A 14,197-nucleotide genomic window follows, 5' to 3' on the forward strand; every position below is an offset into this window, starting at 1 on the left:
TACTCAGAGTTGTCACTTCGGTGTGTCAATTCATGGCTGCTCACGGGGCTGCCAGAAATAAACATTTACTGCCGTTTACGGCTGCAGAGCCAACACAGCTCTGGGGGAATGAGCTAGAGTCTCTCCTGGCTCATCCATCAACAGAGCAGGGACATAAATGTCAACGGAAACATCGGGACTGCTAGCAGCGAGGCACCAACTCGAACATAGCCCGAGCTGGTGTTTGGAGAAAGCTGGGGGTGAGAGAAAGCATCTTGTATCCTCTATAGATTTGATCAGGCATCAGTGACACCGGCACAGACGCGCGCGCGCACACACACACACACGCACACACACTCTACACGTTGAACCTCTCTAGTCTGGCACCCTCGCGACCTGACCAGTGCCGAACCAGAGAATTTACTGAACCACAGGAGGTCAATATTGTCTAGCGGCATCACCAACACTTCCTGCTTCCTGGGCTCTTAGAAGACATTTTGGGGTAAATTAGAGCCAAATAGCAGCCCAGAACACTGGAAGCCAGACCTGGTGGCTATAAATAAACTTTTATGGGACTACAGGAAATTGGCCACACCCGTGATGGACATCCGGCTAACTCCAGTCATGCCAGGCTCTGGCTGTTGTCCGAGCAGAGAGAGCCGGGTAGAGGTTCAGACTGTGGTGGGGAATGCTGGCTGTTGTCAGTGAAAGGCAGGCCTGGGCCAGTGTTCTGAGTGTGTGTGTGGCACTGCAGGTGGACACGGCCGTGGCGGAGGAGACACGAAACGCTGTGCAGGCCGAGGAGATGAAAGCCAAGGTGAAGGCCCAAACAGCCCAGGCCATTGCGGACGACGCCCAGAAGGACCTGGCGGAGGCTCTCCCTGCCCTGGACGCAGCTCTGGCCAGCCTGAGAAACCTTAACAAGAACGATGTCACGGAGGTAATGGGGGGATGGAGCAGCCCTGGCGGGAGCGCCGACTGCCCCGTGGCGCTCTGTCTTGGAGGCAGGCTGCAGCGGAGCTGCAAAGGACCATAGGACACTCCGTAGGCACACGCGATGCAGGTTCCTTTCACTAGCCCCTCCTGCTTCCCAGCACTCGACGTGCCCAGCCTCCTGCAAGCCGTGAGCGTCACACGTGGGCAGGGCCTTCCTGAGTCCCAGCAGCACTCACGACCTGACCCGGCAGGGCTTCCCTGGGGATGCAGGCTTGAGAGAAGCTGTGTGATTAGGCAGGGCTGGCCAGGCAAACAAAGGTGGGGCTTGGAGTCACCATTCCAAAGCCAGCCCAGGGAGCAGGGACCACAGAGAAGGCATGTTAGTGGCCTTTGCAAAATGGGCCTACGTAAGCCAGTAGGAACCTGACCAGCACCCACAGCCAGGGGGTCAATAGGTCCTGGGCAAGGTGGGGGGGGCATCTCCACACCCCCAGAAGGGTCAGCCAGCCCTTAGCACTGCCCAGGCCATGGTGCTTGAACCCCTCCCTTTGAATGGCCAGGCCCAGGGCACCTGCCCCCTTTGCCATCACTCCCCCTCCCGCTGGGCAGGCCTGGCCACATCTCTCACAACTAGCACCCCCGACCCCCTAAGGCATAGGTTCCCAAACTGGGGGGCACAGCTGGGGCAGGGCAGGATGGAGCATTCCAGGGAAACTTCAAAATGGCCACTTTAAAAGGGCAACACCTTCTCTGCTATTAAAAGGGCAACTTTTTTGTTGTTGTTGAACAAGTTTTGCTACTTTTGGGGGTGGGAGGGCAAAAATCAAAAAGGGTCATGATGTCAAAAAGTTTGGGAACCACTGTGTTCAGGTAAGGGGCAAACCATCACATAGGTGTGTGCTGGTGCCAAGCCTGCCAGGTCTTATCTCAGCAGGGACAAGTCCAGGCACTTGCACACTGTTAAAGAGCTTTGGCCACACTGCTCTCACACCGAGATGGCACAGGCAGCCAGGCTGCCTTCAGTCGTTTTAGGCTGTCTGGAGAACTCCGGGGCTGCTGTGTTATTGGGACCCACTGCTGCCTGTCCATGCCATGCCTGTCCATGCCATGCCTAGACCCAGCGGGTTGGGAGGCAGCATGGCAGGGCAGCCTCTTGTAGCTTGCACGGCGCTCCATGAGCTCTCTTCTCAGACCGGCAAGAAGTTCACAGTAGCTGCAGGTGTGAGAGGCGGGACGCTGAACTAGCCTTTTCAAAGCACAGAGTGTGTGTGGGTTAAGGGGTTTCACTGAGGGCACGTCTAGAGTACATGGCTCTGAGGCATACCGGAGCAGTGGACCTAAACTGTTTTACATGGCTCCCTCGACGGAGCCATGTAGTCTAGACCTACCCTAAGTGTCTCTGTGTGAGCGTGAACCATGGAGAAGGCCCAGGCCTGGTGTCAGTGGCGAGGAGGTGCAGAGAGAGCCCCACAGCAAAGATCAAAGTTTAGGATTGCCAGGTGTCCAGTACGGGCCTGGACCGTCTGGTATTTGTGGCCTCTGTCTGGTTAAAAAAAAAAAAAAAAAAAACAGAAAATACTGGACATGTAAAATGTCCAGTATTTTCTGCTTTTCTCAGATGGAAGGCCGCTTGGGACATTCTTCCCCTGTCGCATCTGGCAGGGGTTTGGGGGGGGGGGGGCATAGGGATTTAAAGGCGCAGTAACCAATTTCTCCCCCACCGTATTTTTTGTGAAAATATCTGGCAACCCTATCTAAGACCAGCGCTGAAGCTGTATGGTATGGAGGCCATCAGCTGCTGAGCTGAGCTGGTGCCCAGTTAAACCGAGGGAAATAAGCTCACCTTGAAGCCCCAGCTACCCGCTTTACTTCACACACTGTGACTGGGGGAAGGTGGGGAGTGTTGTCCAAGGGGAGATGAGTCAGATGCAACCAGCAGGACAAAGAATCAACATCACCTTAGGAAAAATACCATGAAATGTGCCTTTATTTTTTATCTGTCCACCACTCCCCGCCTCCCCCCCCCCCATCCTCCCAGCAAGCTCTAGCCCACCTCATGGGGGGGGGGGGAAGGGAGAAGAGGGGAGCAGAGAACTCCACACACACCCCTCCCTGGTGTGCCACATAGTGCGTTTCCTCCCCCCCTTAGCTTGCATGGCCTTAGGGCACATCCTCCTGTGACATCCCCCACTTTGAATCATAGAAGAGCATTCGCATCTGTTCACTGTGGCCTGGACATACGAGACACCCATCCTCACTGCAACAGATTATGGATATGGGGGGGCAGGTTTCCAGCCCAGGCGCTAGACCCACGGCCAGATTTGATCTTTTCATGGTGTGGAGACAGGACGAGGTAACACGCCACACGGATCCCTGGCATTCTCCTCCCTTCGGGGCCAAACACTTCCAGAACAGTAAACCTCCACCTGCCCCCTTAGGTGCTGGGGGAGGTCGTCCCAGTACTGGCCCTACGAGAAGGCTAAGGCCTGTTTCTCCAGCTGCTGCACCACCTCCCGCAGCCGGCGGGCGTCGTGGAAGAAGTGCACGTAGAGGTTGCGCTCCGTCTGCTGGAGGTGACTCTTCAAGGACTTCTGCTTGGCCCTCAGGTCGCTCAGGAGATCCATCAGCATCTGATAGAGTTTGCCTTGGATGGTGTAGAGGTGCTCCAGAGGCGCAGCCAGCTCCTGCAGGGAGAGGGGATAGACCCAAGCAACCTGTGGGGTGAGAGTGCAGGGAAGGACCATGCCCCTGCAGTAAGGAGGTCATGGAGCCAGAGAAGAAAGCTGCTCTGCACCGACCTATCAGGATCCCCTACCATCCCAGGGAGATGCTACAAGCAAAATACCTCTGACTGCTGATTGGCTGGCAAGGTCACATGGTTTTAGGCGCCTTACAGAGAGGCCCAGCGGGGAAGAAAAGCAAGTGATGGCACCCCCCCGGGGCGGGGGCCTTGCGCACCTGGGCGTTCAGCAGCAGTTGGTTGGAGTCACCGTACATCAGCCTGTAGAGCAGCTCATTGGCCGACTCCAGGGCAGGGAGCTGGGCGGGGGCCACCGCAAGCTGCACCTCCAGCATCCGTCGCTCCTGGCGCAGGCGGGAGCCCCGGCTCGCCAGCGTCTCGTAGGTGTGGAAGAGTTGCTTCTCCTGGCCCTGCTTCTCCAGCATCTCCCAGAGCCTGAGCGGGGAAAGGCAACACCGCGACGCCACAGCGCCCGCTAGCGACTGACTGGGGCCGGCACACCCACCTCCCTGGGAGCCCCCCGGGTTGTGCAGAAGGTGAGCGCATGTGACGAGTGCCGAGGGCCTTGTCTATGCTACCGCGGGCCGCTGACCTACGTGAGGCCACCTCAGCTGTGAGCCACATCGCCGCAGTCGACGGACGAGGCCTGCTCACGGCGGTGCCTTCCCCGGGAGAAGTGGGCGGCTGACTCCCCGCCGACGCCGCTTACGCTTCTCCGTCTGTGGAGTACTGGAGAGCACTCGGCAATTGGCTTATTGCGTCTATTCTAGACAAATCAACCCCCCAGGACTGAACGAAGACAGGCCCGAGCTCCTGACTAGGCGTGTTCCCTCGTGCTGTGCTGGGTCTGAACTCGGTGGGGAGAGGCAGGACGTGTGAGCTCAGTGTCACTCACACAGGATCGGAACCGGGGTCTGTGCCCTCCCTTTGCTTGTGGCTAACAGCAGTCAGCTCCACGGGTGCTTAGGAACTTCACTTGGGCATGGACAGCTGATCTGCCCTCAGAGGAAGTTCTGTATTGCCAGAGGGTGCCAAAGAACGGTAGCACCCACTGGCAGGAGCATGCCCTTGGCGAAGCTTAGGGAGGGGGACGGACAGGGAAGGCCCACATGCCTCTCCATGCCTCCAGCTCTGCATCTGGCTGGCAGAGGTTTGCAGCTCTGGTGCTACAGGCTGTGAGAGTCAGACAGGGAGCTTCTCACTCCCCAGTGGCCAGCCCTTCCCCTTTGTCATGAAAGGGTAACTGGCAGCAAGAGACTGGCCTTTCCTTGACCGGCTGCCATTTGGATCCATCGTACCCCCGCCTCTGAACAATCACCGTTGCTTCATACGGCAGCATCTCCAGTCTCCAGCGTGTGGCCCCCGCTGACGGGCGTCGTGCCTCCCCCAGCCCCAAGGGAGGGACATTAAAACTTAAACAGGTAACCGGTTACCCAGTAAGCATAGGCCTTACGACGTGCTCAGTGATCAACTGAAGGGCCCAACCTGCAGGAGCAGCCTCCTGCCCAAGGCAGCCTGGCCAGCAGGACCCCTGCCATGGTAGGGCCGCAGCAGCCCCCAGCACGTGGGGCCAATTAGCTGCCCATGGCAGGGCTGGGCCAGAACAGCCACCCCCAGCCTGGTGGTCCCAGACCTGGCCCCAGAGGCCCCGGTAAGACCTCCCACCCAGCTGCCCTTCCACACCAATAGTGAACTAGTTAAGTGATACAATTCTAAGCGTTTAGCCGGCTGACTGGTTTGCCCCAACGCTGCACCCCTACCCCAGGACACAGGCCCCTTTACCGGATAGAGGTGAAATCTCTGGAATCCATCAGAGTGCGGGGACAGGCCTTGATGTACAGGCTGGCGTCCTCGAGGCAGGCCAGGCGCTCCCGCAGGCTGGCGCTAGCGTCCTGGAGGATGGCTGCCGTCTCTTCCAGCCACGTCCCCACCTGCTGCTGCTCCCTCATCTCCAGCGTCAGCTGCAGCCCCAGCAGCTCCAGGCGGCTGTGCTGGGCCAGCAGCTGCCCTGCAACCTCCTCCTGCTTCCGGGCGAGGTCCCCCAGGCCAGCTGCCTCCCCCTCGAGCCCGGCACTCAGGACGGGCAGGTGCAGGAGGCGGGCAGTGACCTGCAGCAGGGGCACGAGGCGCTGGCTCTGGGTCTGCTCTAGGTCCCGCTGGAGGGTGCGCAGCTGCTCCTGGAAGGTGGCGATGCGACGGCCCAGCTCCTCCTCAGCCAGCTGCATGGGGAGCAGGAGAACATGAAGGATCTGTCTGTGCCAGGCCAGGGGTAGGAGGGCTGGAGGGCAGGAGCAGGGAGGGGAGCAGAGCCCTACCTTGTTCTTTTGGCTGCTCTTCAGGGCCCTCTCTGCCCACTGCAGTCCAGCCCTGATCCCCTCCACTTCCGCTGCTGTGCTGGTCAGCTCCTTCCAGCTGCAGAGGTAGGCCAGCCCCATGCGCTTCAGCTCCTGCTGGCTGCTCCCCAGGCTCGCCCAGAGCTCGGTTTCAGGACTCCCCGGGCTCTCCAGCAAAATCGTATGAGCTGCTTCTGCCAGCCCCTCGGCCACGACCCGGCAGCCTTCCCGCCCATGCAGGTCTCCCACCCCCGCAGCTCCTGCTTCTTGGCGGTCCTCTTCTGGCCAAGCTTTCCGGGGCAGCCCTGCCACTGTCCCCCGGCCCAGCTCCGCCTGGGTCTCCGCCACACGTGCATGGAGACTCCCAGCCTTCTCTGGTGGCACGGCTGGAGCCAGCTCGGCCGTGGCCTGAGTGTCCGGCTTTGCCTGGGGCCAGCCTGGTCCCTTCGCTCTCTGTAAGGCGGCGCCCTCCGCCACTGGCGTCTGGGTGGCCCCTGACAGGGCCTTCTGGATGAAGGCCGCTAACGCCCCTGTGGCCAGCTCCTCCAGCTCCAGGTAGCGGCCCAGGTCTGCCTCAGACATCAGCACCAGAAGCCTCCCGCAGCCAGCTTCCCTGAGCCACTCCGCCAGCTTGTTTGCCACCGTGCAGGCCTGGCTCAGGACGCTGTTGGTCTGGGAGCTCTCCACCTCCACGGCCAGCTGGGCCTGCCTCAGCCCCCGGCCCGCCCTCTCCTCCTGCTCTGCCAGGCGGCACAGCGCCTGCTTCAGCCCGGCCGCGCGGCCCTGCAGCTTGTTGCGCCGCTGCAGCTGGCGGGCTCGCTGGCTGTGCAGGGCCTGCGCCTCTTGCTCCAGCGCCTCCAGGGACGGGGCCTCGTCCTCCGCCACGGCGCTCCTCAGCTGCGGGCACGGGCGGCAGGTCTGCAGCGCCTGCTCGAGGGCCTCACCTTCCAGGACGGGCTTCCCGGAGCCGAGCAGGGCCTCGTAGGCCTCCACTTCCCCCGGGGCCAGGACGTTCTCCTCCCCCACGGCCGTACAGAACCAGGCCAGGAACCGCTCCATCTCGGGGCAGTCAAAGAGCCAGTCGAAGTCCTTCTCGTGAAGGGCCTCGGCCTTGGGGTAGCAAGTCTTCAGGGTCTCCACAAACTCCGCCCCTCTGTTGACCGCATCCAGCAAGAAGCCCCTTGAGCGTCTCCGGGTGAACATGGCGAGAGCAGTCGCTGCTGGAGGAAACAGAGACAGGGCATGTTTCGAGCAGGCCTCTTGCGCAGATCCCTGCCCAGCGGATCTACCCCGCACCGCACGCTCCGGCACCAGCTCCCGGGAGGGGCCCACCAGCCTCTCCAGCTCCGGGCCCAAGGCTCAGCTGCCGGCAACCCCTCCTCCCCCCAGGGCAGCCAGAGAGCAAGAGGAAAAGCTGCAGCTCTTCAGAGATGTGAGCCCACCGTCTCCAGCCTGTTGGCTGAACCCCTTTCAACCCACCAGCTCTTCTAATGAAGGCAGGTCCTGTGGCTACAGCCTTCTGGAGACTAGAGCAATTCGGCCCAAAGGCACCACGCCAGGCTCCCAGTAACATCAGCACTGCCCTTCCCGCTCAGAGGGCTCCCTTAAGTGACTCTTCCCTCGTCAAGCATCCTGATTTCACCTGTAGCTCCTCTCCCGGCCTAGAAGCCACACCTGCTGGCTCAGGTGAGCTGCCTCACCATTCCCTGCTTTCAGCAAGAATTTTGCTCATGGTTAACACTGGCAAAGAGAGAGCAGGAAACCCAAGCCCGGTAAGACAGACTGTGTGGCCTGGGAGGCTGGCAACATCAATGAATCCTGCCCCACAGAGACAGGCCACAAGTCTTACACTGTTGAGATCAGCAAATCCAGATGTAAAGGGATGTTGTAGAGGTCACCATCATGGGGGGAAAGGGATGTGTGTCTGGGAATCTGAGCAGCAGACTTCGTGTTCCCCTGAATAGAGTTCCTAGCTCTGCCACTGACTGACTCCATGGCCTTGGGCATATCACTTCACCCCTTTCCATGCACCGTATGGAAGGTCGTGGTAAGAATTCCGCTTTGGGCAGCTTTTGACACTAATGCAGGATCCTGTCCCCTCCCTGGATCAATAGCTGGGCTGGACAGACTGATGTTTCATAGCTAAGGGAGGGAATTTCCCCTCGCCACTGGTGCCGTGAAGGGACTGCCCCAGTCGCCCACTGCAAACACATAAGCTGAGAGAAAGGCTCCTCGTAGGGTTGCCAGGTGTCCGGTATTGAACCAGACAGTCCGGTATTTTTCACCTCCTGTCCGGTAAAAAAATTCAGAAAACACCGGACACTTCAAATGTCTGGTACTTTCTGATTTTCCCCCCGCTTAATATGGAGGCAGCCTGGCAACCCTATTGCTTACCAGGTTCCGCAGGGGAGCTGTCCGGCCTGGCACAGGGAGGTAAGATGGCAGCCGCTGGCAGACTGTTAGGGCCAAAAAGCGTTACCACACGGTTTTTAAAGGGGCCATGATTTGTTTTTTTTTGTTTGTTTTTTGTTTTTTGCTTAACAAACCTTTTCCTGACACGTTTTTGTTGTTGTTTGCTGTTGGTATTTTTTCTGAAACCATCCGGCAACCCTAGCTCCTAGTGCTTGATTGCTCAGCCCTTATGTGGCATCAGCGCCATCGGGTTTTGCCATGCACGAGTTGCCAACGGGCAGTGCAGAAAGCCAGGTGACGGGCTCTGCTTTTCAGGCACACTTGGTTTTCCTAGGTGCGAGCGATGCAGCGGCCGCCCCTCGGGGTGAAGATGGTGATTGAAGCTGTCTGCATCATGAAAGGAATCAAGCCCAAGAAAGTGCCTGGAGAAAAGCCAGGCTCTAAGGTGGACGACTACTGGGAGCCGGGCAAGGGCCTTCTTCAGGACCCAGGGAAGTTCCTGGAGAGCCTGTTTAAGTACGATAAGGTAAATAACGGCAGAGGGGGGCCGTGCATAGGTTTGGAACTCAGAGATCTGGCCCCCTGTCGTGCCCCAACGCGAGAGGTGTGATCAGCCTCAGGGTAACACGTCCACATTATGGATGATGATACCATGCCAGAAACGGATCCCTGGAGCCAGCTTCCAGGCCAGGAGGCGCTCCGGGCAGTACATTGTAAGGAGCGTGGAGGGGATTCTAGGGCATGTGGCTGGCGGGGATTCCCTTTTGCTGGACCCTCCGTGGTTCTCGGTGGTTTGATCGCTTTGAGCAGTGAGAACTGGTCAGAGAGGAGCATTTCCCCCTCCCGTTCTCTGCTTGCCTTGCGCAGGAGCACACGCAGCTGCAGGTCTCCTGAACGTACACCAGGAGATGGCCACGCAGCCATCATACCTCTGTGCTGCACCAGCGTGGCCGGCAAAGCTCTTCGGAGTGCCCGCAGCTCCGTCCAGCCCAGAGCCCCGTGGCTGTCGCGCCTGGGAAAGCCAGGCCCCCACGCGGAGCTTTTGTGGGGTTCTCTGCCCGCCTCCCTGGTCTCAGGCTAGCGGGCGTGAGAAGGGTTCGCCACTCCTCACCTCGCCCCCATGCCTTCCAGGACAACATCGCCGATTCAGTGATTAAAGCCATCCAGCCGTATATAGACAACGAGGAGTTCCAACCGGCCGCCATCGCCAAAGTGTCCAAAGCCTGCACCTCCATCTGCCAGTGGGCGCGGGCCATGCACAAGTACCACTTCGTGGCCAAGGCCGTGGAGCCCAAGCGGGTAAGAGCCAAGGGCGCGTGACACACGGGCGCCCAGGGTCACGCGTGTGCTGTGGCTGCAGCCCCACTGCTGCTCCCGGGCAGCGGGAGCCTGGCGTGAGGGTGCTGGGGGCCGTACTCCCCCTCCCTGAGTGGCAGGAGCTGTGCCACCCTGCCACATGGCGCTGGGTCCCCTGGAGGTTAGGCCTGTGGTTCTGTGGTGCTCCGGGCTGCGGAGAGAATGGGAACAAGGGTCAGAAAGCAGGGTATCCCAGCACCGCTCCTGCACCCGGTACGGTGACGGCAGTGAAACCCCCGCATCTTTCACTTGCTTCTCCGACGCCCGAGTGCCTGGGCCAAGCAGGGAGGAGCGACCCGAGGGGCTGGATGAGCCACGGCGCGCAGTCGCTTGGGGGAGGGAATCTGCATGCCGAATAGCCTAGGCCGTCGGCGGTGAATGGAGCCAGCCCTCTGCCCTCCCCTTGGCGGGTGGACGCCTGCTCGCGCGCCGGGGTGCTCCAAAGCGGCCTCTCCTCTCCAGCAAGCCTTGCGGGAGGCTGAGGAGGACCTGCAGGCCACTCAGAAGATCCTGGACGAGGCCAAGGACCGCCTGCGAGAAGTGGAGGACGGCATCGCCACCCTGCAGGCCAAGTACAGGAGCTGCATCGCCAAGAAGGAGGAGCTGGAGATGAAGTGTGAGCTGTGTGAGCAGAGGCTGGGCCGGGCGGACAAGGTGAGGGGCAGAGAACAGCCAAGTCCCTACCTCAGCCGGGTCCAGCCCTGCAACGAGACGGGCTGCGTGGGGGCCGCGGGGCTGACAGTGACGTCTCCTCTCTCCCTGCTGCTGCCAATGGAACAGAACTGCCTGGCCCAGCTGTGACCACCCCCCGGGGCCCATTTAAACGCCCAGCTGTGGTGCGGGAGAACCCCTGGGTGAGAGAGCTGTCTGTCTCCCGCCACCTCCCGCCCCAGCCTTCGTGGGGGGCAGGTGAGGTAGGCCGAGGAGTGACCAGAGCACCAGTGAGCCCTGGCGGCACAGCCCCTGGGGTGCGGTTGCAGCCGGGGTGCAGATCTGGCCACGGGTCAGCTGTGACGCCCCCCATGGGGACGTGGCCATAGGCGTGGGGCTGAGCTGTGAGGAAGCTGCTGGCTGAGCAGCTGTGTGGGGCTGTTCCACAGTTAATTAACGGCCTGGCAGATGAGAAGGTGCGCTGGCAGGACACAGTCCAGAACCTGGAGTACATGATCAACAACATTGCCGGGGATGTTCTCTTGGCAGCAGGCTTCGTGGCGTACCTGGGCCCTTTCACGGTAAGTAGAGAAGTGGAGCCCTTTCTGGATACCTCTTCCACCTCTCCTGCTTCAAGGCCCGGCGTCCCGTCTCTCCTCTGCCGGTAGAGCATCGTCCCGCCTCACCAAGTCAGTGCTCAGTGACGTCCGGGCTGTTGCACTGCTGTTGAAGGGGTTGTGCTAGCGATACAGCTCCGAGCACGCTGCCTGGCTCCTTGCAGTTACCCCGTTCAGACAGGAATGTGACTTCCCAGAGGGGAGATTTCTGACGCCTTTCCAGGGACATCACCAGTCTGTCTAAACGCTGTAGGGACTCAGCTGTGGAACATGTGTGCAGCCTCAGTTTCCCCCGGGGGGCGTCTCCCTTTGCGGTGTGACGCGGTTCGGGTGAGCCAGGGAGCTGGATTTGAACACAAACAGCTGGAGGAGGGTTGATTTGAAGAGCCGATGCGTGAGCCACTTGAGCTAATGGAGCTTTGCTTCCCCTGGCAGGGCCAATACCGCATTGCACTGTGCGAGGAATGGCTAAAGAAACTGGAGGAATACGGCGTCCCGCACACCAAGGAGCCCAGCTTGATAAGCACGCTGGGAGACCCCGTGAAAATCCGATCATGGCAGGTACGTGGCGGGCAAGGGTGCGTGGTGTGACTATCAGCTATCCCGGACAATGAACCCCTCAACCAGCGTGAGTTTGGAGAGCCCGAGTGGCCAGTTCCCTGGCTGGTCTGGCCAAGAGAGAGGAACAGTCTATACAGATACCAAAAGCACAGGGGCTTGCCAGGAATCGATCCACCGGGAGCAGCCAAAGGCCAGTGATGTGGGCAGTGATAACAGTGCCACGGTAGCCAACGCGGTCCTGCCTGACCCCTCGTATTGGTAGTTGGAAGAGGTTCTCCCCCCGTATAATGCCAGGAAGGATCGGGCCCCGTCTTGTCTGATGAACTAGCCGCCCTGTGCACATGAGCTGCCTGTTGAGAACTACACGGAAAGTCCCTCTGCTGCCGCTTTCCCTGTGTCACCGCATGGCCACCTAACAGTTTGGCCACTCCATTATGGAGCCAGGCCAAGCCCTGAGCCCAGACCCTGAGCTGCTCTCAGCAAGGCCGTTGCAGTCGCGACTTTAAGCCACGTTTAATCTTGGTACCAGCCATCTGCTAGGCCTGCCCCGCCCCGCCCCGCCATACATCAGAGCAGCATGAGGGTCCCATGGCATCAAGAAGCTGGATAGTGACACAGAGATGTATCGGCCATGCCCCTTCTCCCTCGCTACGTCCATGTGCCCTAGATCCCCTGTCATGTGGGAAGCCTCCAGGGGCTGGTTCTGGTGACTGGAGCGTTGTTTTGAGCGGCGTAAAGGAACTCAAATCTGGGGGAGGGTCTGACGCCGGTTTCTGCACACCTGTAGCCCAGCTGCGCAACGTGGCATGGTTCCCTGTGCGAACGCATGGGCAGAGCCTACGCAAACGCTGCTGGTGCTAGCTTCCCAGATGGTGAGGAGAGGGCGTTTTGGAGCGAGGGCTGTGTTTGAACCATGCTTGGCTGGCCATTTCTCACGAGAAGAATCTCTGTCCTCCCTGGCCGGAGACGCTTTCCTAGACCTGTGCTAGCTGCAGCGTGTTTGTGTGGCTGGACCTGGCCAGCCGCTCGGACGTGTGTTCAGATGCTCGTGTGCTGGCAGATGGCCGGCTCTGCCGTTTCTCCGGCGCTGAGCGGTGGCAGGGAAGAATGCCTGTGTTGTAAGAGACGCCGTTGAGGTTAGACAGCTAATGTGCTTTTTTGGCTGCCATCAGATTGCCGGCTTGCCCAATGACACCCTGTCCGTGGAGAACGGCGTCATAACGCAGTTTTCACAGCGCTGGACTCACTTCATAGACCCCCAGGGACAAGCCAACAAATGGATCAAGAACTTGGTAAGGGCTTCTTCCGCTCGTGGCCACGTTTGCTGGTACCGGTGGGAGCGTTAGCTGCAAGGCCAGACGTTCCTTCTCTTTCCCCTGCCTTTTCTCTTCCTTCCCTTCCTTGTGCAGTGCATTCTGTCTGGAGCTGCATATAGGGGGCTCCTCAGTCCCTTGGGTGGGATTTTCATAGGAAAAGGACCAGGAAGAAATCCAGCCCAGGGTCAGGCAGAATAGATGGGCTCTGGGGTTTGCCTTTAAGGGGGCCCCAGACTCAGGCTACTTTGCACGATGGTGGGAGCAGACTCCAGGCCCCTCAGCGAGCACTCCTGGTACAGACCCAGGGGGCTCCAGCCTGGCCCAGGTTCCTGACCATAAAACCGTTGGAGGGGAGCTCAGGGAGGAGAGAAGAAGTGGCCCAGCGCTAAGGTCCTGGACTGGGACCCAGAAGATCTGGCCTGTTGGGTGTCTTTGGGCTCCTCACTTGAACCCCTCCCTGCCTCAGTTTCCCCACCTGTGACGCGGAGATTCTGACACTGCCCTGCGGTGCAAAGTGCTACAAGAGTTGCTGACGGAAAGTTCAAGGGCAGAGCTAGGTATTCCTGTGAGCTAGGACCGCAGCGCTCGCCGCGGTCTGCTGGCCTGGGGGGAGGCCGTTTGCGGTCCGCATCCAGACTGCTGTACCTGACTAATGTGTTCCCAGAGACAGCCGCTGCAGCAGCCCTCTAGTGCAGTGAGGGGCCGGGGGAGAGAGGGGTTTAGCAGCTTTCCTTACTGCACCTGCGGCCTCTCTGATCCCTGGAGGATTCTGCAGTCCCACCTACTCCTGCCTTGCAGGCCAATCGGGGCACTGGGTGTGTCCTGGCAGTTAAGTGAGACCTGGTTTCTAGCCCCTCTGGGTGGGACCCAGATCTCTGGGCCTAGGAGCAGTGCAGGGGGAGTCCAGTGGCGTTACAGCTAGGGATGGAGGATGCGAGGGATACAACCATGCCCAGTTCCCATGGCCAACCAGCACGGAGGCTCAGACCAGGCAGCTGACCGGGTTGAAGCCGTTGGGCTCCCCGGGTTTTACAGTCTGCACGCTGCGGGGCACAGGGATTTCTTTCGTGCACTAGCAATCTGGCTTCCCTGCGTTGCCCACCACCGTGCTCCAGACGCCCTCCCTTGTCCTCCAGGAGAAGGAGAGCGGGTTGGAAGTGGCCAAGCTGAGCGACCGGGACTTTCTGCGCAGCTTGGAGAACTCCATTCGCTTCGGGAAGCCGTTCCTGCTGGAGAACGTCGGGGAGGAGCTGGATCCGGCGCTCGAGCCCGTCTTGCTGAAACAGGTTCTTCCCT

At 59.9% G+C, this 14,197-nt stretch overlaps 2 protein-coding genes across 3 annotated transcripts in view; one reads left to right on the forward strand and one right to left on the reverse strand.

The window, feature by feature from the left end:
- Positions 1-14,197, forward strand: part of DNAH1 (dynein axonemal heavy chain 1) — a 125,386-nt gene that overhangs the window by 90,958 nt on the left and 20,231 nt on the right. For both annotated transcript variants that reach the window (XM_075939494.2, XM_089781040.1), the window contains exons 55-62: positions 734-919; positions 8,735-8,926; positions 9,532-9,699; positions 10,219-10,410; positions 10,857-10,988; positions 11,460-11,585; positions 12,758-12,877; positions 14,038-14,187. In XM_075939494.2, coding sequence (XP_075795609.2) covers positions 734-919; positions 8,735-8,926; positions 9,532-9,699; positions 10,219-10,410; positions 10,857-10,988; positions 11,460-11,585; positions 12,758-12,877; positions 14,038-14,187 — 1,266 coding nt within the window. The remainder of the gene's footprint in view (positions 1-733; positions 920-8,734; positions 8,927-9,531; positions 9,700-10,218; positions 10,411-10,856; positions 10,989-11,459; positions 11,586-12,757; positions 12,878-14,037; positions 14,188-14,197) is intronic.
- On the reverse strand, positions 3,242-7,562 carry LOC142830968 (HAUS augmin-like complex subunit 3). The gene is made up of 5 exons (XM_075939501.2): positions 7,468-7,562; positions 5,971-7,208; positions 5,438-5,874; positions 3,874-4,090; positions 3,242-3,599 (listed from the first exon to the last, which is right to left on the reverse strand). Exons 1-5 carry the CDS (start codon positions 7,559-7,561, stop codon positions 3,384-3,386), a joined length of 2,202 nt encoding a protein of 733 aa, XP_075795616.2. The 5' UTR covers position 7,562; the 3' UTR covers positions 3,242-3,383.

Source organism: Pelodiscus sinensis, chromosome 11, assembly GCF_052426305.1.
Source record: "Pelodiscus sinensis isolate ZL-2025 chromosome 11, ASM5242630v1, whole genome shotgun sequence".
Lineage (NCBI taxonomy): Eukaryota > Metazoa > Chordata > Testudines > Trionychidae > Pelodiscus > Pelodiscus sinensis.